Source organism: Nicotiana tomentosiformis, chromosome 2 (assembly GCF_000390325.3).
Source record: "Nicotiana tomentosiformis chromosome 2, ASM39032v3, whole genome shotgun sequence".
NCBI classification, from domain to species: domain Eukaryota; kingdom Viridiplantae; phylum Streptophyta; class Magnoliopsida; order Solanales; family Solanaceae; genus Nicotiana; species Nicotiana tomentosiformis.
In genome coordinates this window covers 28,758,960-28,784,284 of record NC_090813.1, presented here as the reverse complement: position 1 = coordinate 28,784,284, position 25,325 = coordinate 28,758,960, and the positions used below count along the sequence as shown (strand labels likewise).

General features: G+C 34.6%; 2 protein-coding genes and 1 long non-coding RNA gene across 3 annotated transcripts; all 3 read right to left on the bottom strand.

The window, feature by feature from the left end:
• Positions 1-1,561: 1,561 nt before the first annotated feature.
• On the bottom strand, positions 1,562-10,120 carry LOC104116281 (adenosine kinase 2). Its single transcript, XM_009627104.4, has 12 exons — positions 9,925-10,120; positions 9,639-9,692; positions 8,667-8,713; positions 8,520-8,551; positions 8,341-8,442; positions 8,087-8,151; positions 7,823-7,899; positions 7,646-7,743; positions 7,492-7,562; positions 7,346-7,412; positions 7,079-7,262; positions 1,562-1,948 (listed from the first exon to the last, which is right to left on the bottom strand). Exons 1-12 carry the CDS (start codon positions 10,005-10,007, stop codon positions 1,806-1,808), a joined length of 1,023 nt encoding a protein of 340 aa, XP_009625399.1. The 5' UTR covers positions 10,008-10,120; the 3' UTR covers positions 1,562-1,805.
• Positions 10,121-13,746: 3,626 nt separating this feature from the next.
• Positions 13,747-18,297, bottom strand: LOC104116279 (phenylalanine ammonia-lyase). Its single transcript, XM_009627102.3, has 2 exons — positions 17,731-18,297; positions 13,747-15,684 (listed from the first exon to the last, which is right to left on the bottom strand). The coding sequence occupies exons 1-2, from the start codon at positions 18,117-18,119 to the stop codon at positions 13,935-13,937; spliced, it is 2,139 nt and encodes a 712-aa protein (XP_009625397.1). The 5' UTR covers positions 18,120-18,297; the 3' UTR covers positions 13,747-13,934.
• A 3,238-nt stretch (positions 18,298-21,535) lies between these two features.
• On the bottom strand, positions 21,536-23,575 carry LOC104116278 (uncharacterized). The gene is made up of 2 exons (XR_690820.4): positions 23,352-23,575; positions 21,536-21,788 (listed from the first exon to the last, which is right to left on the bottom strand). It is a non-coding gene; the product is annotated as an uncharacterized lncRNA (long non-coding RNA).
• Positions 23,576-25,325: the final 1,750 nt, after the last annotated feature.

Here is a 25,325-nt window from a genome sequence, read left to right as displayed (position 1 = left end):
TTATGAGCAATTCAAACACAATTCAATTATGTTAATGCGATAAAAATAAAATTTGTGACTTTACTATTATAGATTTATAGCATTAAAATTTGGTTAATTTAATGTAATAAAAAGTAATTTTATAACTATACTTTTATAATGAGTGAAGTTCATCGATGACTATGGATGAAAAATTAGAGGTGTACAAAGAAAATCGATAAACCGCACCAAACTAATAATTCGAGTCAAACCGGAAAAAAAAATTCGATATGGTTTGGTATTGGGAAAAAACCCCACCATATATAATTGGTTTGGTTTGATTTTAACTTTAAAAAAAAGGCAATTCGAAAGCAAACAAACCCGATAGTACATTTATACAATTTTTATAAATATTTTATACATATAAATATTTATTATAATATAATTTATAAATATTCTTAAACTTTTTTACAGTTTTATCTTTTAACGTATTAGGTTGAAGTAGTTTCCACAGAAATCTTGTTCTCCCACTAACCGTAACCCTAATGTGCTGGCTTGGAGCTTTGTGGGATCTCCCTGGGGAGAATATCTTTTACAAACTTATAGGCATACATTATACATCAGAGATGTGGCCGTGGAAGGGAATTTGGTCCTAAGAACATCTCAATTGGATGGTTTGGTTGGGAACAAATTATTCCGAAATTATTTGACGGGATTATAATACGAAAATTAAATAATAACGGGATTAATTAGTGATGTATTTTCATTGTGAGATGTTTGGTTCATTGGACAAAAAATAGGATATATAGTTTGGATAAATTTTTATTTTCATTTTTAATCTTAGATTTTTTAAAGGACTTAGGGGGAAGAGCTTTGAAAAGGGGGCATCTTTGACATTGTAGTATTTTATCCCGGTATTAAGTAATCCGGGATTATTATCCCACATTCAATATGGAATAGAGTAATACCATAGTTGTGGTGTAAATTAATCCCGAAATTGTTAATTCCGAATCTAAAAATTCAATCAAATGCGAGGTAAAATAATCACATCTAGTCTCGAAATTATTATCCCTTATCTCACCAACCCGAAATTATTATCCCTTATCTCACCAACCCGAAATTATTATCCCTTATCTCACCAACCAAGCGACCCTAGTGTGTAGCGAGAAGCAGATTGCAAGGTTAACTGGCTAAGAAAGGTGGTCTTGGAGGTGACTGAGTTAGCCATGGTTGCAGAATTTGAGCTCTTATTTCTCTGTCTAAGTTGTAAAAATATCATTGTCAATCTTCATCGTTTGGTTGAAAACAAGGTTACACCAGGATTTGGATACATAATACCAAGGTTTTGGTGTATAAAATTTATATTGGTATTAATTAATACACTAATAAGCAAACGAATGATAAATGCAATCCCAAATTTAATACCAGGATTAATTCCAGTAACCAAGCGACCCAAAAGATTATTAGCTTACAGTAAAATGGCAACTTTAATATAAAAAGAAAAGTTGGTAGAAACGGCTTTTTGCATCGTTTTGCCCAAGTTGGATGATAAATCAAATTCTACCCTCCTATTCTCCATGCTTTAAAACAAACCGGCAGTAACTGAAATAAACTAACCCGAAACACTTTCTTATTATGGAACCTATAGAATCATCGTAATTGCAATAAACAACAATAGAATGTTATTCTCAAATGATGAAGAAAAGGTAATTAAAATGCCTTACAACATATGGGATGGGAATTGGTGTGGATATACCATTATCAATTGGCATAACCAGATCAAAAATACTATTAAGAACCGGATAGGTTTCTTCTTAACAGAAGAACATATCACAAGAGAAAATCCCTCATTCAAAATTGGGCTTCTCAGGGTATGTGCAACCAGACCTTTGGATGATAACATTTGATGCATAACAACCTGCTTTGACACAATCTTCAATAGGTTTTCCTTGGACCAACTGTGCAAGGAATCCTCCAACAAATGCATCACCTACAAAAGTGTAAACAGAAATAATGCAATTTCTTGGGTATTCATGATTTGTTTACCAAGCAGAAGTACTGAAAAACAGGGCGCACACAAGGAAAATTTTTAATGCAATTTGTGCATCACATGAAACAGTTCGACCAATAAGTTAATTTAACTTTAGCGGAAGAAATCAAGAAGGCAAACTAGAGACAAGCTAGGAAGTGTAACATTATGTAGTTTTGTCATGTTTAAGATTTGGTAAAAATATTTACCATCCTACTTAATCTCTAAAAACTTGTAAAAACTTCACGGAAACATTTAATTTTTCAGAAACAAAAGGAGAAACAATGCTAGTAAAAGATGCAAAACAAGTAGCCTTCTCCACCGACTCTGTTTCTCTCTTAGCACATGTTAGCCTAACATGCGCATCCATAGGGAAGAGGACTCGGATTCCTAAGCAGAAAGTGATCGAAGCTCGAGAAACCAATAAGCAAGTATCAGCACAGACGCAGAAGCAAGGAAATCAAGTAACAGAGATTTGCAGCACTATGTCAAACCTAAAAATGGCGACAAGGGCATTGGAAATTGGGCATGTTCGAGGTGAGGAGAAGCAGGGGAAGTGTGTACCAGAACCATGCAGTGATGAATTACCATCTCAATCAGAAATTGATGAAGCAATTACAGAGGAAATCAATGGAACAGTAATGGCGGCAACCAATGGAACAGTGAAGGTGCCTAAACCTAAAACTGCTGTACATGAATGGGAGGAGGGGATACAGGTACCAAATTCAATAGCTAGACAACAGCTAAATTCTACTGGTAGGAAGTCATGGGCTGATGAGGTTAAAGCTGTAACTGAAATTAGGGCTAAACCATCGATCTGGGAAAACTTTGATATTACCAGAAGAGCAAATGTTGGTTTCAAGCTGGAATATGTGAATCCAAGTAAGAATGGAGAAACTGTACTGTGTGAGATGAAAACTAGAAGACATCTCGTCTGAGATCAAATATTGGCAAAATGTCATTGTGTGCTATGTACTGGGGGCACACACCCCTTTCAATGTACTCAACAGCTATATACAAAGGCAATGGGGGAAACATGGTATTAACAATGTCTCTATGTTGAAGAATGGCATTGTGCTGGTGAGATTTGACACTTCCATTGGAAAGGAAGAGGTGCTTCAAGGAGGAATCAACCACTTCGACAACAAGGCTTTCACTGTAAAGGCATGGCATAAAGATATGAAATTTACAAGGGAAGAGTTGTACACAGTCCCAATTTGGGTGAAGCTACCAGCTTTGGACTTTAAATACTGGGGTCCTAAAGGGCTCAGCAAAATAGGAAGCATGATAGGAAAGCCTTTGATGGCTGATAAGAACACTGAAAGAAAGATTGGTCTGAACTTTGCAAGATTACTCATTGAGGTTGATGTAGACTCTCCACTACCAGATAAAGTGTTTTTCAAAAATGAGAAAGGGGCCCTTGTGGAGCAAAGAATACAGTATGATTGGAAGCCTGTGTTATGCAAGCATTGCCAAAAGTATGGCCACTCTAAGGAGGAATGTAGAAGGAAGAAGCAACCATCTCCTCCTAAACAGCACAAGGAAATGACAGTAGATGACAGTAGCTACTGTAAATGGCACAAAGGATGGTCAAAAGACTAGACAACAGGAGGCCATTAATCTTACTGTAGGATCACCAAAACCACAAGAAGAGAAGGGCACAGGCACATCACTAGATGCTGGAACTAAGCAAGCACAGGAGACAAATGGAGGAAGAAAAGGACCTAATGCAGCAGGATGGGTGACTCCTCTTAATACCAGGAAATCACCTACAATCCACACGCAGCAGATACAAACTACTCATAACACCTTCAATGTGTTGAGAGATGTTGGTACTAGCAGAACACAACAAGGTAGTCAGGTTCAACATGGGGGAGGCAATGTCCTTTCTCCACATGGGGATGGATAGTATACTATGCTGTTATGTTAGGGGTTTAAAAGCCCCTAACAAGCAAAAGGAGGTTAAACTCCTTTGTAGTAAGGAAAATATTGGCTTAGTTGGACTGCTGGAGACAAAAGTAAAGGCAAAAAAAATCGATGGAATAGCTAATAATATGTTTGGAAGAACAGCACAGAGTATCACATGTTTGGTGAATGATATTGTTGCTCAAGTAGAGTTCCAACTGACAGTTGTATATGCATTCAATAGTAAGGAAGAAAGAAGAGAGTTATGGCAGCATTTGGAGAGCATTAAGGTGGGGATCAATAAACCATGGTTGATTCTGGGAGATTTCAATTTAGTACTGCAAGCAGATGATAGAATTGGAGTTCCAGTTAGCATGGGAGAGGTAATGGAATTCCAAGCCTGTATTGATACTTGTGAACTAATAGAATTACCATGTGGAGGTTGTAGATACACATGGAATGACAAACATGGGGACAAAAGAATCTTCTCAAAAATAGACTGGGCTTTTGTCAATAGGGAATGGTTGGACACTATGTCAGTGGTTCATGCTAACTTCCTAGTGGAAGGGACAAGTGATCATTGTCCTCTAAAAATAGCAAAAATTATCGGGGCATCAAAGACTAAAAGAGCATTCAAATTCTGCAATGTATGGACTCAACACCCTCAGTTCAAGGAGGTTGTTGCACATGCCTGGCAACAACATATAGAGGGTTATAGTATGCTCCAAGTAATCAAGAAGCTGAAGATACTGAAGAAGACTCTAAAGAAGCTAAATCAACAAAATTTTAGGAACATTTTAAATGAAGCTGAAGATGATCGAGCAGCCTTACAACTAGCTCAGACAAAACTGCATGAGAAGCCTTCAGATGTAGAACTGCAAGAGCAGGAAAAGATAATTCACCAGCAATTTAGGAAGTCCATCCATCTTGCAGAAATGTTTTTACAACAGAGGAGTAAGGCTAATTGGATCAACCCAGGTGATGACAACACCAGATATTTTATTCAGTTATAAAGCACAAACGACTACAGCAGGCTATTACTAAGAATAAAGATCATACAGGGGCAGTGGTAACAGATAACACATATAGCCAATGTTCTAATATGTTATGACTTGCTTAGACACTACAACAAAAAGACCTCCCCTAGATGCTTAATGAAAATAGACCTAAGAAAGGCCTGACATGATTAACTGAGAGTTTATTGCAGAAGCCTTAAGAGGTTTTGGATTCCCAGGCTCCTTCACTAGGCTGGTAATGACTTGTGTAACCACAACACAATTTTCACCTAGAGTTAATGGGGAGTGTCATGGGTATTTTGAAGGAAGGAGAGGACTTAGACAAGGGGACCCCATATCCCCCTTGTTATTTGTTCTGGTTATGGAATATCTTTCAAGAGTCCTAAGCAAGATGAGTGAACTACTTGATTTTAGATTTCATCCCATGTGTAAGGCTACTAAGTTGACACCTAGCATTTGCGGATGATCTTATGATCATCTGCAAAGGGAATGAAAGGAGCTAGAGTCATGGAGCACTTCAGCACTTCAGTGAGGTCACAGGGTTGGAGGGAAATCAGGAGAAGTCTAACATTTTCATAGCTGGTGTAGATGAGATCACAAAACAGTCCAATATCAGACAAACAGGTTTCACATTAGGAACCTTGCCTATCAGGTACTTGGGCCTCCCACTTACTTCAAGAAAATGGAATAAGATGGATTGCAAACAGCTAGTGGACAAGATCACAAACAGAATAACTGCCTATACAAGGCAATTGTCATATGCTGGTAGATTGCAGGTTATTATGGCAGTGTTGTTTTCCATTTATAATTTCTAGACATCAGTGTTCATATTACCACAAAGTGTAGTCAAAGAGGTTGATAGGAAATGCAAGGAATTCTTATGGGGCAAAACATATGGGACAAGTAAGATCACACTTGTAGCATGGGACAAAGTGTGTGTGCCAAAAAAATATGGGGGATTGAACATTAAAGGATGCTGTAAATGGAATGCTGCTTCTATAGGGAAGCTACTATGGCAACTTGCCAGGAAAAAAGACATCCTGTGGGTGAAATGGATCAACAGTATCTACATGAAGGATAAAGAGTCTATATGGGAACACAATCCACCAGGGGACTGCAGCTGGTATTGGAAGAAATTGAACTCTCTCAAGATACAGATGACAGGATGGTATCAGAATAATAAGTACCTACTAACTGCAACAGGAGAATACTCAGTGTCTAGGAGTTATCAACATATGCTGAGACCTCTGGACAGAGTAAGGGAAGCTGACTTAATATGGAGTTCTGTTATGCTGCCTAAACAGAGATTTCTAGTGTGGTTAGCATAACCAAAGAGAGACTAAGTCGACTAATGATTCATGTAGCAATGCTGCTTGTGTGATCAAACACAGACAGAGACACAGCTGCGTCTCTTTGGCAAATGCAAATGGATTTCAGAGCTTAGAGAAAAACTGAGCACATGGTTGGGCATCAGGTTACAGGACACTGCAGCAAGCCAGATGATCAAATGGATTAAAAGGAAAAAATGGAGCCAGTTCCAGAAGGAAAGAGTTGTAGCAGCATGGGGTGCAAGCTGTATTATACTTGGCAAGCAAGGAATTGGATGATCTTTAGGAAAGGAAATGTAGATAGAGATTTTGTATTTGGTCAGATAAAAAGAGAGATCACATACATATTAGATATATTGCATAAGTCAACTAGAGCTCGCAAGAGTCAGTTGCTAATTCAGAAGTTATGTAACTAGTTGGGATTGTTTGTATTGAGATCTAATGGCTGTGGCACTCTTCCTAGAAGGTGGACAAGACATTAGAGGCTCTTTAGGATGTAATGTTTGGATTGTTATGCTAATACTTCACATTTATTACCCAAAAAAAAAGATGCAAAAAGATCTCTCTTTTTCTTCTCTTTTTGATCAAGAAAGCAGCAAAGAATCTTTAATAGTTCAAAGTTTACAATTCTGGTTCCTACCAGCTTTAATCGAATTTCCTATACAAAAGACTTGAAGCTTATTAAATGCTTTAAAGGGTGCAACTTTATCAGAACAGAGGCAAAAATGACAGAATTCAAAGAAGAGTACCAGTTAATCAGGAAACATATAGTTGCCACTAAATGAATGGGTAGCTTAACTCTATGGCAATAGAAACAAGCAAAACTAGCATAAACCACATACCAGCGCCATTGGTGTCAACAAGTTTCTCTTTTGGCAAAGGAATAACTGGGAACAATTTCACCTTCCCATCCTCAGCAACAACAACTGGATCAGCACCCTGTGTAATGACCGTGATTCTCTTGTGTGTTCCTGATGCCTTTGGCCATTGCGAGATCTTCAAAGCTATTTCCTCAACATTATCAGTCTGGTCATTAAAGCACAAGTTAGCTATGTAACACACATCCAAGTCAATTTGAGAAACCTGGAACTCATCTAAGCACCCATTACCTCCCAGCCGTGGACTCTAGAGAAGGTTCTTGCTTCTGTTTCATTACCAAAGACAAAGTCCATATACCTGAAAACAAGAGATACAAGCCCTAATCAGTATCTGTCTGCATTCAAATAACTTTAAAGAGGTAGGACATTGGCCTTACGGCAAGACTTTCTCCTGTTGATCCTTGAAGAACTCACAGATAAATGGTGCTGAAAGGTTCATTGAGAAAACCTGCACAATGTGGAAACTTACGTGATTGTTTGACTTAACTCTACAAAACGCAGTAAAACCCAAACATTGTCAAACAGTCAGACCTTGTTTTTGGCAGCTGCATGCTCAGCAACAAGCTGAATAGATTCTGGAGAAACTGTGAGGAAGAATCCAGCAATGTAATAGTACTTGGCCTTCTCCACTGTACAGACAGACACATCAGTGTATATAGCATGAAAATTAGAGATCCGCGTATAAACACCAGGAGTAAGGATTTCTACCCAAAGCCCAGTTCTCTGGTCGTTTCAAATGGTCAACCTTGTAGCAGTTTGCAGCTGATAAGTTTGCAACCAGCGACCTGACCCGAACATCATTAGTTCACAAGAAGCATTAGAAACCTTGGGAAGACAGTTTATCATGTTTTTTACCTTTACTAATTGAAAAATAATCTTTCTTCTTTGCCCTCCTTTTCAGTCAGCATAAGCTATAGTTTAATTGTACAACAGCAAGGAGGTAAGACAGAAAGCAAATTACTGTAGACTAACCTTTCGCCATCAAGCACACAGACAGCACAAGTACCCGTTGGACTCTCATCCTCATAGTAGTGAACCTAAAATGCACCCATGTGTAGAAACCATATGAAATTAAAGCCTCTCTTTACCATGTTACCACTCCAAACAATAGCAAGACAAAGGCAAAATGATGAGTGGATAAATCTGAAAATATTGATAATACCCCCCCCCCCCCCCCAAACCAAAAAAAAGCCAGACAAGGAGAAGATTAGAGACGAAGAACCTACATTAACACCGGCATCTTTTGCGTTTTTCTTCATTTCCTCCCCATACTTGTCCTTCCCAATAGAGCCCATGTAACTTGTTGCACCTGGAATTTGAAGCATCCACTGCAAGTGAAAAATGGAAAGTTGTTATTCTGGACTAAATAGGTCATGCAAGATTGCAAGAACAAATGACAACACACCTGAGCTACTCTGATTGAATTTTGAGTTGCACCTGCAATTCAGAATGAAAAGACAAACGTGTTCAGTGTGTCTGTGTCGTGGTATCTCCAATGCAAAATATAATTCAATAAAAATGTTAAGTAAAGTATCAAGTGATACCAATTTACCTCCAGCAATGTATTCAACACTAAACTTGGATGTCATTTCATCGTACCTACGTTATAAAATTCTTTATCAGCATTTTGAATGAACAAGCATATTCCTTATCAAGGCACAAGATGCAACTTTTATCTTCAGCATAATAAGTTCTAGTGACTACTCTCTCTTTATATTTGTACACCAAACATAATACTATCCAACAAGGCAAACATTTCACCTTTAATATCAGAAAAGTAATAGGCCCATCATTTAAAGAAACAATTCATATTGACCACGAAGAAGGTTAACTGTAACCAGAAAAATATCTATACAAGCATCTTTTGAATGAGTCTATAGCAGCCAGTCATGCGCTACTTAAGAAAGCAATAAGCCTATCTATAAATGAAATTGAAAAATGCTAATATTTCTAATTTATAGTGAATCCTCAGGAAATCATGGCACCATGTCTCACTTTCCCGCGATAATATGGATTAAACCATTTGTATTGCATATTCCATAACAATGCTAGGCGATACAATCTATGACTTCCAAGTATGAACAAAGATCAACCCAAAATATGCTTTTCAAGTGGCAGTGTAATACATTTAGCTCGTAGAAAAATTACATTGTTTAAGAATTATTAAGTACGGATAAGTAACGAGGCACTCCATTTACTATTTAACAGATGAAATCAGGAATAACTGCAAGAAATATTAAAATAAATCTATTCAATTAATAAATATGAATAAATCATCATTGCCTGAATCAAATGGCAAATACTTTTCATTCTTAAACACATTAATAATGACCCTGATAACCCGATAATGGTACCCAAATGACAGTGAAGCTCGCGGCTACCTAATCCAGTCAGTTGAGCTAAACTAATTAGAGGCGCAAATTTATCAAAAAAAAGGAACAAAAAAGACAAACTGCAAATGCAATCTGCTAAGCTAGGCAGTGTGGATACACACGTAGAACTAAGATGAAAGGAAACAACTTACATAGACACGTGCTTTTCCTCGGCAAGAATTGCATTGTTCGGCTTAATGTCGTACCTGAGTTAAAATCATGCCATTCAAATAAGAATCTTACTTCTTACAACAAAACACACACACACACAAAGCTCCATGTAAAGCAAATGCATTAACCCAATCCAAGATCCAAAATTTAAGCAATAAGTGGCAAATAAACATCTAGCATTCACCAGATCTATGAAATTAAATCAAGTAACACGTATTTTTTTAATAGGAAATTAGCTGAAAATGGGAAAGATGTAAAAAACATTACTTGTTGAGGAAATCTTGATCGATAACAGCTGAGATATCGAGCAATGGATTGCCCATACCCAAAAGAATACCCTCAGAATCCATTTTTTGATATTTCTGTAAATTTGTTTTGTTGTTGAAAATGGAGGTTCAGATCTTAAGGTAGGTGCTGTTCCGGCTTTAGGTATCAAACTCTTTATATAGAAATAGCGTCGGTGTTGGTGGGTAAATGATCGTGACGCCGTTGATTTTATATTTCAAGTTTTTTATTAAAAAGTTTCTTTTTCCAAACTAAATACAACACTTCATCTTTTTATTAAAAGTGACACTTTTTCCCCTTTTTAATCAGAATAGGAAGAATGACATATTTATATGTATAAAATTTATTTGATTTTAAATTTTTTTGTTTAATATTTGATATTTTAATTTTGTAGGCACAAAAATATTTTTGACTTATTTAATCAAAAAAGTTCATATCAAATAAAACCTGAAAAGTATTGTTAAACTAATATTCCTAATCACTTACCATAAAGAATTACAATCCTCGAATAATTCTATGTAGAAAAATTAACTTCCTAAAAACTTAGCAAACTAAATAAATATGACTAAACATATAATATTATAGATATTAAGAGAGTCATTATTTTACTAATTTCATGCGTCATCATTAAACTTTACCTATGTATAAGTAAAGTCAGTAAAATTATTATGTGTCTCACCAAAATCATTAAAAATATGTAACGTTTTAACATGAAACAACATCGAGAAAATACGAAATTTAGAAGACAAATGGAGAAGGGATATGACAAGCTGGATTTCTTCGAAATAAAAAATTGCTGACTTGTCAATTTTCGAATTGAGTTTGCAATGAATTACATTTTTTGGGCAATTAACATATAGTACAGTGACTTTAATGAAACAAAAAATATATTATGCCATTAGCGATATATATATAAGTGATAAGGTGCTATAACTTTAACGAGACAAAAAATAGTTCTGTAAATTATTATGCAACAAGTACAATTCAATGACTTTAATTAGACATACTTACTTTCTGTGACCATGTATAAAGTTAACTCTAATTTCTTACTCACAAAAGAAACACAATGTATGTCACACACATTTACATATGCTTGATTTGTGTACACAAAAGTTGATCAATTCACATGTGAGAAATTAAACATGGCAATTCCTTAGGGTCGGTTTGGAAAGTCACCAGGTAGGTCTCAAGTTATCCCAAGAGAGCGAGTTTTAAGTATCTCGGGTTTATTATCCAGGGTAACGGGGAGATTGACGAAAATGTAGCGCATCGCATCGGAGCGGGATGGATGAAGTGGAGGCTCGCTTCCGGTATTTTGCGTGATAGGAATGTACCGCTAAGACTTAAGGGTAAGTTTTATCGAGTGGTGGTTCGACCGGCTATGTTGTATGGGGCTGAGTGTTGGCCAGTCAAGAATTTCCACGTGTAGAAGATGAGAGTAGCAGAGATGAGGATGCTGAGACGGATGTGTGGGTATACCAGGAGAGATAGGATTAAGAATGAAGCTATCCGGGACAGAGTGGGAGTAGCCTCCGTGGAGGACAAGATGCGGGAGTCGAGGCTGGGATAGTTCGGACATATTAAGAGAATAAGCATTGATGCTCCTGTTAGGAGGTGTAAGAGGTTGGCCTTGGAGAGTTTGAGAAGAGGTCGAGGTAGGCCTAAGAAGTACTGGGGAGAGGTGATTAGGCAGGGCATGGCGCTGCTTCAGCTCGCTAAGGATATGACCCTTGATAGGAGGGTGTGGAGGTCGAGGATTAATGTAGAAGGATAGTAGGTAGTTTATAATTGTTCACCGATAGTCTTAGTAGTATGCATGTCCCTTCATATTCTTAGATTTTTATTACGTTATGTGATTTTATTCGCCTTAGGTATTGTATTCCCTGTTGCTATTATTTGGTACTACTTATCCTTTATCTCTCTATTTTTCTTTTCTCTTCCATCTTTCTTCCTTCCTTGCTTTCATCCTCTTCTTCTTGCTCTTCCTGAGCCGAGGGTCTATTGGAAACAACATCTCTACCTACATTAGGTAAGGGTAAGGTCTGCGTACAGACTACCCTCCCCAGACCCCACCTGGTGGGATCAAACTGAGTTTATTGTTGTTGTTGTTGTTGTACTAGTGTAGTAATTACACAATTGTATAGTTACAACAATATGTTTATTTGTTATAGTATAATTACTAATTTATTGTTTGATTGCACAAGTATAATTAGACAGTTATATCATTTCAATCAAAATCTTGAAACTGAATGACACGCGTATTTCAAAAAGAAGTAAATAACGAGTAATTATTGTGTGGTTGATCAAAGTATAATTAATGTGTAGATGGTATATTTGATTAAAAATCGATTAAATTACACTAATATTATACATTTCTCCCGTAAGACAGAACAAATTGAATTCCAGTTTTGTTAGGTAAATTGATGTAACATTTTCAAATATTATTTTGAAAACCAAAATCAAACCAAACACAATGTCGACATTAGTTTTCTCAGATCTCGAAATCAGAATTGGTGGGTAGGGTCCCTTTGCATTTTGGTCTTTATGCAGTATGGGGTCCCCTCACCAACCAATTCAACTTTTTTTATCTTTGCATTTTTTTCTTTTGTGCTAATTTTCAATGTTTGTAAGTGGAAAAATGAAAAGAAAGAGAAAAAATAGTTTCTTTATCCCAAATAAAAGAGTGGAGTTCATTACTTAAATGATCACTCAATTATCTGAAATTATCAAGTAAAGTCATTTTTCTTTTGTTTGTAACAGGAAAGTCATTTTACTATGTTTATAACACTTACAAGGTCACTCAACCAAATTTCTCAAACCTTTGATTGTCAAATACCTATTTTACCCTCTAAAATAAGTATCTGATATTATGGACTTACCTATAGAACAAACAAATTTTATCTATAAAATAAAAATAGAATTGAGCATAATTTTTAAGAATATATATGTATATTATAAAAATACTTTTATTTTAAATATTTGTTTTTATATTACATGCATAGAATATATATTATAAAACCTTTATTTCTTTCGTTCTCAATTATGTAAATATTTTTTTTTGAGTTTTTGTTGTTAATATCAATATTATTATTGCGAACAAATTGTTCTAATAATTTTTTTTACTATGCTTAATATTTTATTATTCAAACATTATATATGCTTAAACACTATTTTATTTTTTAATTTATAGATAAAACTTATTTATTCTATAGGCAAGTCCATAATATAAATTAAAAAGATAAAAATATCATATAATATTTAAAAGTTTACAAAAATAAAAAGAAGATAAAGCTTGATAATTTAGATGGTAAAATAGGTATTTGTCAATCAAAAGTTTGAGAAATTTATTTCACTTGACCTTCGGAGTGCTATAGACACAGTTAGTGACTTTGCAGCTATAAACAAAAGAAAAATAACTTTAATAGATAATTTCGAATAATTTAGTGACTATTTGAGTAATGGACTCCTGAATAAAATGGTATAGGTTTTTCTACATTTTGGTTCTCTTTGTTCATATTTAAGATTTATAAAAGAAAAGTAATCGATTTGAAGGAGATTTTATCATTACAGACTTCTATTATATTGCCATGAACTAAATAAGATAATAATAATATAAAAGCTTAAGAACATTAATGGGTTAAATATGCCCTCAAAGTATGTGTGTGAGACCAAATATGCCTTCCATATGAGGCATTAAATTAAAAGCATATTTGAAGCAAGTATTGGACTACATAAGCATATTTATGTCAACTTATTAAAGACGGCAATATCTGCATAATACACTAATGATAATGAGAGAGTAAATTTTCAAGAACATATAAGCACATTGTCGCTTTTCATTTATTTGTACGGAAAAGAGACTAATACAACTACAAACCAACATATTCAAGAGAGTTTACATTTAATCAACCCCAAAAAGAAAAAGTAAAAATAGAAAAATAACAGGTAATTGACAAACATTAACAAAGATCCTGTTGTTTGAGAACCAACTTCTAACAGATTGGAAGAGGTGCACCATTCCATTCCTTGAGACATTCTAACAATGAATCAATAATTTGTCCATTGCACATTGCTGTGAACACTTTGTCACATTCTTCACCTGGTGACCTGACTTTTTCTCCCGTCAATAATTCAGCTCCAAGTTCTCCTCTAACAAACCTGTAAAGTGGATAAGATCTGCATTCTTTTATCCTGTTGGCAATTGCAGGGTTCCCACTTTCCAGCGCGGCTCTTGCACTCTCGACTTCTTTTGGCAACACGGCCTTTAGCTCGTCTTCAAAAGCTAGTATCTTTTGGAAGATTGAGCTGTTTGCGTTCTTCTCATTTTCGCCATTTTGCAAGGCGTGGTCGACGAGGACTTGCCTTAGTTTCTGCATCAGTGGGTAGTTAGCGCTGCAGGCGTCGTCAGCATAGGCGAAGACGTATTCCCTGTCCACGACTCGAAGCAAGTCCTTTTCACAGAATCTTGATGGATGAAGTTCTCCATTGGTACCCATTGTTAAAGTTCTCTTTGCGACTTGGCTCACCGTGTTCTTGACTGCATTCCTCAGATTTTCTTCCAAATGCCTCAAGTCTATTGCTTGGCAAAGTGCAACTAGATATGTGGATGACATTAGCTTTAAGATGTCCACGGCTTCAGCTGTTTTTCTAGCTGAGATTAAGCCCAAGGAGTTCACATCTTGGTTGTGTTGCTCGGCGCTTTGTACGTGGTTAGTCACTGGATTTGCCAAGAATTGAAGTTCTGAACAGTATGAAGCCATGGCAATCTCAGATCCCTTGAAACCATAGTCCAAGCTAGGATTCCTTCCTGCTGTCAGATTAGATGGCAATCCGTTGTTGTAGTAATCGTTGACAAGCTCGGAGAATTGGGCAAACATCAATTTCCCTATTGATGCAAGGGCTAATCTAGCATTGTCCATAGAGACACCAATTGGAGTGCCCTGGAAGTTGCCACCGTGTAATGCCTTGTTTCTTGAAACATCGATCAAAGGGTTGTCGTTCACTGAATTAATCTCCCTCTCAATCATCTTGGTTGCAGAACGGATGACCTCAATTTGAGGGCCAAGCCATTGGGGCGACGTTCTAAGAGCATAACGATCTTGCTTTGGTTTTTGGAGAGGATCCGTTTCGTGAAGCTTCTGAGCCGCCTTCACATAAGAGCTACCATCCAAAATGTGTTCCATAATAGCAGCAGCCTCAATTTGTCCGGGGTGATGCTTCAACTTGTGTGTCAAGTGGTCAGTGAACTCGGGCTTTCCATTCATTACCTCAGCAAAAATAGCTGAGAGAACTTCAGAAAAGACCGCGAGAACATTAGCATCAAAGAGAACCATTGAGGCCAAACCAGAACCAACTGCAGTACCATTCACAAGAGCAAGGCCTTCCTTAGGCTGCAACTCGAAAAATCCACCGTTAACTCCAGCAACACGAAACGCTTCTTCAGCGTTGAGGGTTTCGCCATTAGGTCCAACTGCTTTAGAATTAGGCCGACCAGTGAGTAAACCGGCAATGTAGGACAAGGGGACGAGATCACCAGAGGCGGTGATGGTGCCGCGAAGGGGCAAACATGGAGTAACATTGTGGTTAAGCAATTTAGTGATTGCTTCTAAGATTTCAAATCTGATGCCAGAGTACCCTTGAAGGAGAGTGTTGATCCTAACTAACATAGCTGCCCTTGTCCCTGATTGTGGTAATGTGTGACATGACTCTGTTCCATTGCCAAAAACTCCAGCATTCAAGAACCTGCCATAGCAATATCATCAAAATTAGATACAGCCAAACCTCTCTATATCACCATCCATATATAATAATCATTTACAATAAAAGCTAAGTTTTTCTCGAAATCGATTTTTTATGTTATGTTATAATATATATTCTCTATAACAACACTTCACTATAGCACCAAAAAATATTGGAACAAACGTGACTGTTATATACAGATTTGACGAATTACTGTGAGCGGTCTAAATTCCGACCCTTATTTCTTTCTTCATATCTTAAAGGGGAGCAAAGCCCGTTTTTTGCTCTCTCTATTGATAGAAAAAGGGCACTCCTGCCATCGTTTCAGTGACTCATAGGGCTTCCCTCAACTCAGTCACCACACAACATCAAGTCATAGTAATTAAATAAATCTATAATGTTAATGGATACCTTTACTATAGTAAAAGAGAGGAATAGGCCATAAGTCTGAATTATGTAGGAAAAATAAAAGAAACACTTGAAAAATATGAGTCATTATTCTGTACATCATTTTCAAGTAAAACACTTTCAAGCGTGTGGACAATTGTGTAAGGGAGAAGAGCATGTTAGGTTAGATAGGTGTTCAAGACTTTAGAAAAATGACCTTTTCGCCAAAATCTAACAAATCAAGAACTAAAAGCAGCCAAGATTTGTAAATATTTTTGTTAAGAAAAGTGACAATTCCCAAAAAGAGAAAAAATTCATTTAGGCATATTACTCCAGCATTTATTGGAATTTGTTATTTATAGGATTTGGTAATGTGAGAAGGAAGCACATGGCACGACAGTGAGCCCTCTGAACCAAAAATGTAGGAAAGGCTAAACTGTCTGCACGTGCCCACATGTCACTTAACTCGTCTCTGAATGGCTCCAGCTGGGGCACCACACACTACTAGGTAAAAACTTATTTCCTTCCAATTTTTACACAAAATCAATTTATATAAAACATATGTTTAGCATATTACATTTTTTAAACACTTAATTATGTATTTTTAGTTGAGGGTATATCAAAAACAAATTCTTTTCCTTTTAAAGGTATGAGTAAAGTCTATGTACAGTTTACCCTTCTCAAAACTCACTCGCGAGACAAATTCTTTTCCTTTTAAAGGTATGAGTAAAGTCTATGTACAGTTTACCCTTCTCAAAACTCACTCGCGAGACTAAATTGATTGTTATTGCTGTTGTAATTATGTATTTTTACTTCGATTTATTGGTTCTTAAGGTTAATCAGGAATAAATATATATTTTGGTGCGGGTGAGTATTTATCCACTTTTTTTTACCCTACAGGGCTACATCCACCTATTTCCTTAATTTACACTCAAGAGTTTATGCACAGAAGGGTTAGTCGGCTACTTTTTGTTAGTAATATACTTTTAGCACAAAGAAATGAAATTCTTTGTCTGTTTACCACGTCAAAATATTGACCTTTTCTTCCTATTTGCAAAAACTTATGGACAGTTTTGTAATATAGAAGTGGTTGTTAATCAAAAAGACATAGGACTAGTACTTTTTTTGTAAAGAAAAAACATAGTAATTGTTTTGAAAAGGTTCTAACTATGTTCTATAAATGTAAACAATGTTGGCACTTTCAAATTATAAGACAGCAGATAAGAATCAAACACTAATAACAATCACTTACAAATAACAATAGTAACATGCTTGCTGTATATTAAGATAATTTTCTGCTAGCCTTTTTGTCAACATCTTATTTTTCTGTCCATTTCTGTCAAATTATCTAAGAATAACAAATTCCTATATTTTCCCATAAGAACATGTAAAATTCATAACATCTGTCAGTTTTTCACTAAACCTTCAACACAACATACTAAAAACGGGTGCATTAAGCTCCCCTAAGCGTGGGTCCGGGAAGGGCCGGACGGGTCTATGATACACGGTCTTAGACTTTATTTTTACAAAAAGACTATTTTCACGGCTCAAACTCATGACCAGTTGAGCCAAGCTCTCGTTGAGTGATATAAACCTACTTAAAAGAGTAAAATATTACTATAGTATGTGAAGCAAAATTAAGTTAGATGTGAAGTGGTTTACCTAATAAGTTCCTTTTGAAGAGCACCACCATTCTTGGTCCTCCTATGTGAAGTAGCACCAAAGCCAGTTGTAACACCATAACTATCAGTTCCTTTACCCATACTGTCCATAACCCAATCACTGCTAGCTTTAACACCAGCTCTTGCCCCTTCAGAAAGCTCCACTTTAACAGTTTTAACATTATCTTTTGCAGCAATAGCCGCAACTTGAGCCACTGTCAAAGTCTCACCTCCAAGTTTCACTACTGGTTTCCTAAACTCAGCCACCATTTTCTTCACTTCATCTAAATGGCTTCCTTTCAATGAATCAGCTGCCATTTCCCAGTTTAATGGATCCACTTTCATGCAAAAATCCATTTCTTGGTGACCATTTTGTGCAACACCAGCCATTTTTTGTGTAGATGAAATGAAATGATTCAAGAAAATGGAGTAAAAGTGTAAAGGGGTTGGTTTGTCTAGTGAAAAATTGAAGGTATATTTTGGAAACAAGAATTGGGTTATTAATTAAATGTGAGGATGGGTAGAAAGATCATGGTTATTGAAGCTAAGAATTGTGGTATAAATAGAGGGATGGGTATAATGTTTGGTAGGTGAACATAATTAGGGACCCCTTAAATGATTAATATGAATCGTTTGATTAATGTGTGAACAATTCCTTGGTAGGTGAACATAGGGGAAGATTAATATGGACCGTTGGATTAAAAATGTAATGAGCGGTTGAGATATAAAAACAACGTGGGTAAAGGATGCAACATGACTTTCAAAAGTTTTGGGGGTTGGTGGATTTGAAGAAAAGGTTTGGTGCTTTTGGGTTGTTGAAACACTAATTAAAATGGGATAAAATTAGGGATTTGTAATTAGATTTGGATCCTTCAATAGTTGGGGGTTGGTGAATTTGCGAAAGGGGTTGTTTGGATTGTTGAAAGAATCCTTGTAAATTTTAACTCAAATAGAAAAAAAGACTTCTTTTTCTTTCAAACACCAGTGTTTATGAAAAACTGAAAAAATCAAACTAACAAAAATATTTGATGGCTTGATTTGGTTTTGGATTTTAAAAACCGACCAAATTTGATTTAAAGCGAAAAATAATCGCAAAAAATCTAAATCAAACCAACTACATACTATAAAATAAAATACCTTTATTTTGCTAAGTTCAAGAGTTTATATCATATTAAAAATAACTTGTCTTTAATTGAATTCTTACATTATTCATCACTATATAATTCAATTATTATCAAGATATCTTGAAAAATGAAAGACTTTCTCAAAGATTAATTGGTTGGATAAATATGTTGGAATATAATCACCATACTATGTGCTTGACCATATATGTCTCATATTTAAGAAAACAAATCGACGAAAATCGAATAAATCAACAACCTAACCAATAAAAGACCGAATTAATTCGTTTGGATTGATTTTAATATTTAAAAAATTGACTTAATTAATTTAGTATCTTTTTAGGAGAGAACCGATCCAAAATGAATTATGACCACCCTTACTCTCAAATATGAATTACTGTTTTAGTATGAAAAACGTTGACTTGCATATAAATTAAATTAAATAAAGGAATATTTGAGAATTATTTTTGTTTTATTTTCCGGAAAAAGGATAAAGATAAAATTGGCTTGAAATGTTTTTGTCGCAGTATCATAGTAGGCCATTTCTCTAATTCGAACTTAAGATAGACATGTTTTAAATTCGTCTTAATCTTCTTTGCTCTATTACCAAGTTTTGTATATATCAAGAATTGGAGGCATTATGTATTTGCTGTGAAGTTGAAGACTTTCATTTCTTTTTGCGTAACAGTGTTTATCATTTAGGCATGGAAAAATGTCATCTTGCCAAATTTTTTATTTGTTTTCCGAATAAGGAAGCATTCAATTTTAAAAAAAATAAGCTTGACTGAATATTGGTATACTTTAAATATAGAAATAGAAACATTTACACGACAAAAAGACTTAACATATTAGGTTTGGGTTTGACTTCCACGATTCGCCCTTTTCCTTTTCTTTTCCCGAATCCAACTCAATGTAATGGAAAAAATAAAAAATAAAAATGAAATTGAATAAATCAGACTCGTTTTTAAGGAGAGGTTCAAGTAGGTTTCTAGTGCACTTAAATTGGGAGAACAAGGAAAAATAGTTCTAAAATACCACACGTTTGCATACAATTTAAAAGGAAACGATATGTATTAATGATGCAAAAAGTATTTATATGATTAAGTCACTCATAAAGTAATTTAAAGTAAATGTTTATGATAAATATGTAATAAATTTTCTATAAAAATAATAATTAACCTAAGCACTTATCGTGGAAAATATTTACACATTGTAATATGTGTGTGTATATATTACTTTATTTATTTATTTATATGTTTATAAAGTAAATTCATTTGTTATATAGTGGAGGCTTATCTACTAAAGAAAGTCCACCAGTTTCAATTACCAAAAAACAAAAAAATCCACCAGTTTGCCATACATTAGGGCGTTTTTCATTTGTTTTTTATACTATAATATAATATAATATTTCCTTTCTATAACAATATATTAGTTTGACCGAGAATTGTACTAGTCAAGAACGCGTCCACAAAGTGCAGCCTACATGCATTCCACGTAGACAGTCTTCCGCCTTTGACTCGCGTCTGTGGACGATTTCATTTTAATGTAATATTTAAACTTCTAGTAATCAAATTACATAAATCTTTTTGACAAAAAAAAAAACTTAATTCTTCAAATTTTAACTTTAATGACATTTTTTACATATAAATTAAACCTTTTAATTAATAGTTAATATTTTCTTTCAGTAGTACTTACATGATACACGTGTGTAATACTAGTTTTAACTCATTGTTTTGTCAAATAATGTTAGATAAAATAATATGATTTGATTGGTCTATTAGAATATAAATAAGGTTTTAACAACCATTAGGAAAAAACGAGTGAGTTCCAATTATGCTCCTTTTTTACATGTAATCTTTTTTAATATGCTAGGAAGGTTGTTAGTATGGCCTTGACTAAGACAAAAGATCAAGGTGAGGAAACTTCAAGTATGGTACCCTTTGTTAGGAGAATTCCATGCTATTAATTTGAACTTTAACCTGTCGAATGAAGTCTTTATTTATATTGTGATTGGGATGGATCGGATCCTATCACCTTAACTCAATTGTCTCGGATTCAAATCTTGAGTATGAAAAAAAATCTTGATAGGGAGCGATTCACTTGTAATGACCTCACGCGATGCAAATCCAAATTAATAGGGACCTCAACATCACTATAACATTTAAGGCCTCCGGCCACCCCTGAAAAGTGTGGCCTAAGATGTCAAGAAGTGTAACATTTGATCAAAGGTAACACTTTACGCCTTTAGGCTATGCTTTTACGGTGTGGCCTAAAGAACCGTAATCTTTGACCTATGGCCACACTTTTTACGTGTTGCCTTAGAATCCACGCTTCAAAAGTGTGGCCAATGCGGTAAAAAAGCTACGCTTTATATTTTCTCTTATAGCCACGCTTTTATGACGTAAAGCTACATGTTTGAAGCGTGGTCTTGGGTTCCTTATAGACCATGCTTTTAAAGCGTGGCTTCTAAAGCAACAGTCATCAATCATAGCGCCAAATGCGAGTCCCTATGGCCACATTTTCTAAACGTGGTAATTTTGTGTACGCTGTAAAATCATTTTTAAAATATTTATATTTGCCACAATTGTATATTTTAAGAAATTTTAGTTGCCTACATTAAATTATGTATTCACATATGCTTCAAGCATATACATTATGATCTAAAGCATTAAATTAGATAATAAGTAACAGAATAAAAATAGGTCAATTGCATGTACTTGAAATAAATTTCAACAAAGAAATATAATTTGTGTAGTATTGCCCATACTAATAATGCACTACTTCAAGTTCACTAGCAATAAACGCTACAAAATAAAATTTATTCATATAAGTATCAATAATAATAAACATCACAATTCTTCAAAAAGTCTTCCTCTTTCACTTCAATATGTCAAATTGATTTGTGGTCACCACTTTCAGTTGTATCACCCGCATTTTCCTACACATTCAAAATAAAATTAAAAATTAAAAAAAAACACTAAAATATAGCATGGAGAAAACTTTGCCTAGACTGATAACCCACAAAGTTGATACGAAAGCATGACGCTCCACCTTCTCTATAGAAGCAGTCAATTGAGTTTTGAACGAATTAGCTCCTTGGTAATGGCTTAATCTATAGATAGAAAACCCTATGATGGGAAACTACCACGCTAGGTTTGGAGAGAGATGGAACCGATTATATAATAGGGGAAGCATATGCAAGCTTTTTCTTTCAATAGCCGGCCAAATGACTGCAGGATCATCGGTCTACTCTACCTCAATTCATCATTTTGGACCTTATACAAAAGGTTTTTCCGTACTAACTCGTTATACCTATACCGCAGTTGAAGCACCTAAAGGAGAGTTTGGTGTCTTTCTTACGCTTTTAGAGCAATAAATCTAGTGAAAATTTCTCATTGTAATGAATGAATAAAGGCAAAAGGAGATTAAGAAGTACTTAAATTCCGAATGTAACTGTGGATTTTCCTCTATCAGGAACTTGATATTTTTTATGTTTGTTTGAATGCATAGCAGTAGTATGTAGATGTGAAAAGGGCAAGAATCATTGAATATCTTCATAAACTTGTATAAACAGAGTCTCAAACCCAATCAAGAAACTAATAAAGTATCTATAACCCAACTAGAGAAATCCAAGGATGATTCGAGAATCGATTGTTGAAGACGTGACAGCCACAAAGAAATGTTATGTGCATGAATCCTATCACAGAATTCACAACATACCATCTTTATGTAGCCTTAATTCTTCTTCAGCTAAATGATAAATTTTCTCCAATAGACCTTAGAGTTTTTTTACGCTTTTCGCATTTGATAACACTGATTGTCTATAAGACAAGAAAATTGATTGATCCTCCATGAAAACAGTCCTAATATTTTAATCTATGACAATCTGCTGCAAAACGACAACAGATAAGCAAATTCTTGTACAAGAAGAGGTGCAGACGTCAAATTCAAGTAGCTTTTGGATATTCAATTTAAAACATCAAGCCATTTTATATAACTTTTTATAGTCCTCTTCACCTCTTTGTATTATTAGCATATATATACCAACAATCTGATACTACATACCAATAAACGGGGGAAAGAAACAGATATAGAAAATAAGTTAAAGTACATGATTAATTCCATGATTTGAGAATACAAAAAAGCAATTCAAGTAGCTAAAAGTTAGTAAAAGATTTAATCTTTTTCCATAATATAGGTTCAAAACATCATATATATATATATATATATATATATATATATATATATATATATATATATATATATATATATATATATAAGAAACAAATATCTATATACGTCAATAAGCAATTAACAACTGCTTAATTTCTTGCTCAAAACTCTTGCAATTAGCAAAAGAAAACAGTTTAAGCATAAATGCCATCACTTTTTTCCTATCAATATTGAGTGAGAAACAAAAAGAAATAACTTTCTTCTTTAAAAAATAATTTTTCCTTTATTTTTTCCACCTTATATATCAAAAATGTAAATTTGTACTTACTTTCCATTGTATCTCAAATCCGGTGCTTATGATTTGGAGGAGAATACATCTCAGATTCTAAGCAACTACTTGTAAGTTTCTGAGCTATCTTCCACATGGATTTTTTATCCCTAGACTAGAAATGAAGTTTCCTTTAGCAATTATGCTCAAAATTGCAATTTCACTCAGGTTTCCCATTTCAAGGTTCTTACTAACAAATTTCACAACAATTATGCAAAATTGACCCCTTGTCCTTTTTATGTTTTTAAGTAAAAGAAAAGTAGAAAATAGAGAGCGATAGAGTTTTAATTAACTTTTTTGGTTCTCACTCGTTGTCCGGGATCCACATTGAGACCCTGACTAAATTCGGATTTACACCGACAAATTTCATATTGGGGAATAAAGCGCTCCCTAACAAAGGTGACTCCATACTTAGGGATTCGAACCCGAGACCTCTGGTTGATGATGGAGGAATACTTATCACTCCACCACAATATTTATTGTTGAGTTTCAAATTTTCAATGAAGTAATTTTTTTTACTGTTAATATGTATTTTTTGTAAAAGCGAATCCAAAATTTAATGAACTAGCTATTATTTATTTAAATTTTATAAATATTTTAATAGATACCAAAATTTTAAGCAGTAGCTATTGAGTTAACGTATATTCCATAACATTTAATTAAAATTATTAGTCCGCGCACACACACCACGAGTTTTTTGAAGTTGATGGCAAAATTGACAGCAGTGAAGCAAATTGAAGCAACGTGTCCTCCACCAGGTCATGATAACCAGTTAACCACCACGAAACTTATATAGGAGCAATTAATACCCCATCATACCACTTGCTCTCTCATCATTTTACTACTGGCTGCTTTAGCATTTTTTAAAAATATTTTTTATTACATCAGATAACGGGAAAGTTTTCTTAAATATTTTCTAAATACTAAGAAAATATATTACTGAAGTTGAAGTGACAGTGCATGCAACTTCTAAAGGAGCCCTAACGATTTACAATAACAACAACAAACTCAATGTAATTTTATAATTGGGGTTTAGAGAGAGTAGTATGTATATCGACTTTATTCTATTTTGTAAAGGTAGAGATGATATTTTCTATATACCCTTTGCTCGAAAAAAGTATGGAAAGGAAGAAAAACAGTAACAACAAGAAGATAGTGAGATAGCTAAAGCAAACGAAATAACAGATAATACTATAAATCTAAAAATAAGAGAATGTGAAAATAAAACTACTACTACCATTATGGAAAGGAAAGATGTTCGATTACCTACTGACGAGCACAAAATACAGCGAGAAATTTATGCTCGCTAGCTAAAGATAGTGTAGTAAAACCATCATCTTCACATGGATTGGATTTAAATAATGGTCAAGTAATTTCTAGTTAGCTGCCATCCATATCGATTAACACTTTGATTTGGAATGATTTTGAACTAAAATTAACTACTTAAATAAAGCAAGCAACAATTGATCACGAAAAGATAAGAGTTAAGCAACACCGAAATAATCAATAAGAGAGAAAAGGGTCGCGACAGGATAGGTGCAAGATAGTTATTCCGGATTTAACTTTGTTTAAATTTACTTATAATATTTCAATGATTTTCACAAATTCACTAGATGATTAGCTTAATCGTAAGGTAAATATTCCTCACTCGATTAAATCTGAACTCTACGAGGTAAATTAATATGAAGCACGATGAAGATATGCAATAACATGTAAATGGATTAGTCTTTAAAAAACGTCTCTCGAATATGCTCCTAAGTGGTTTAATCAACAATTCAAAAAGTTTTTTCGATTACTTAGAAGAATCACTCAATTAACTAAATCAAACAAAATAATACAAAGATAATCATCCAAAATATTTCTCTTTCGATCAAATAAATCGGTGAACAAAAAATTGCATTCAATTCAAAGCTCCATAAACAAATTCATGCAAGTAAACTAGAATTAAAATCCACAAATAACAATCAAAGCATC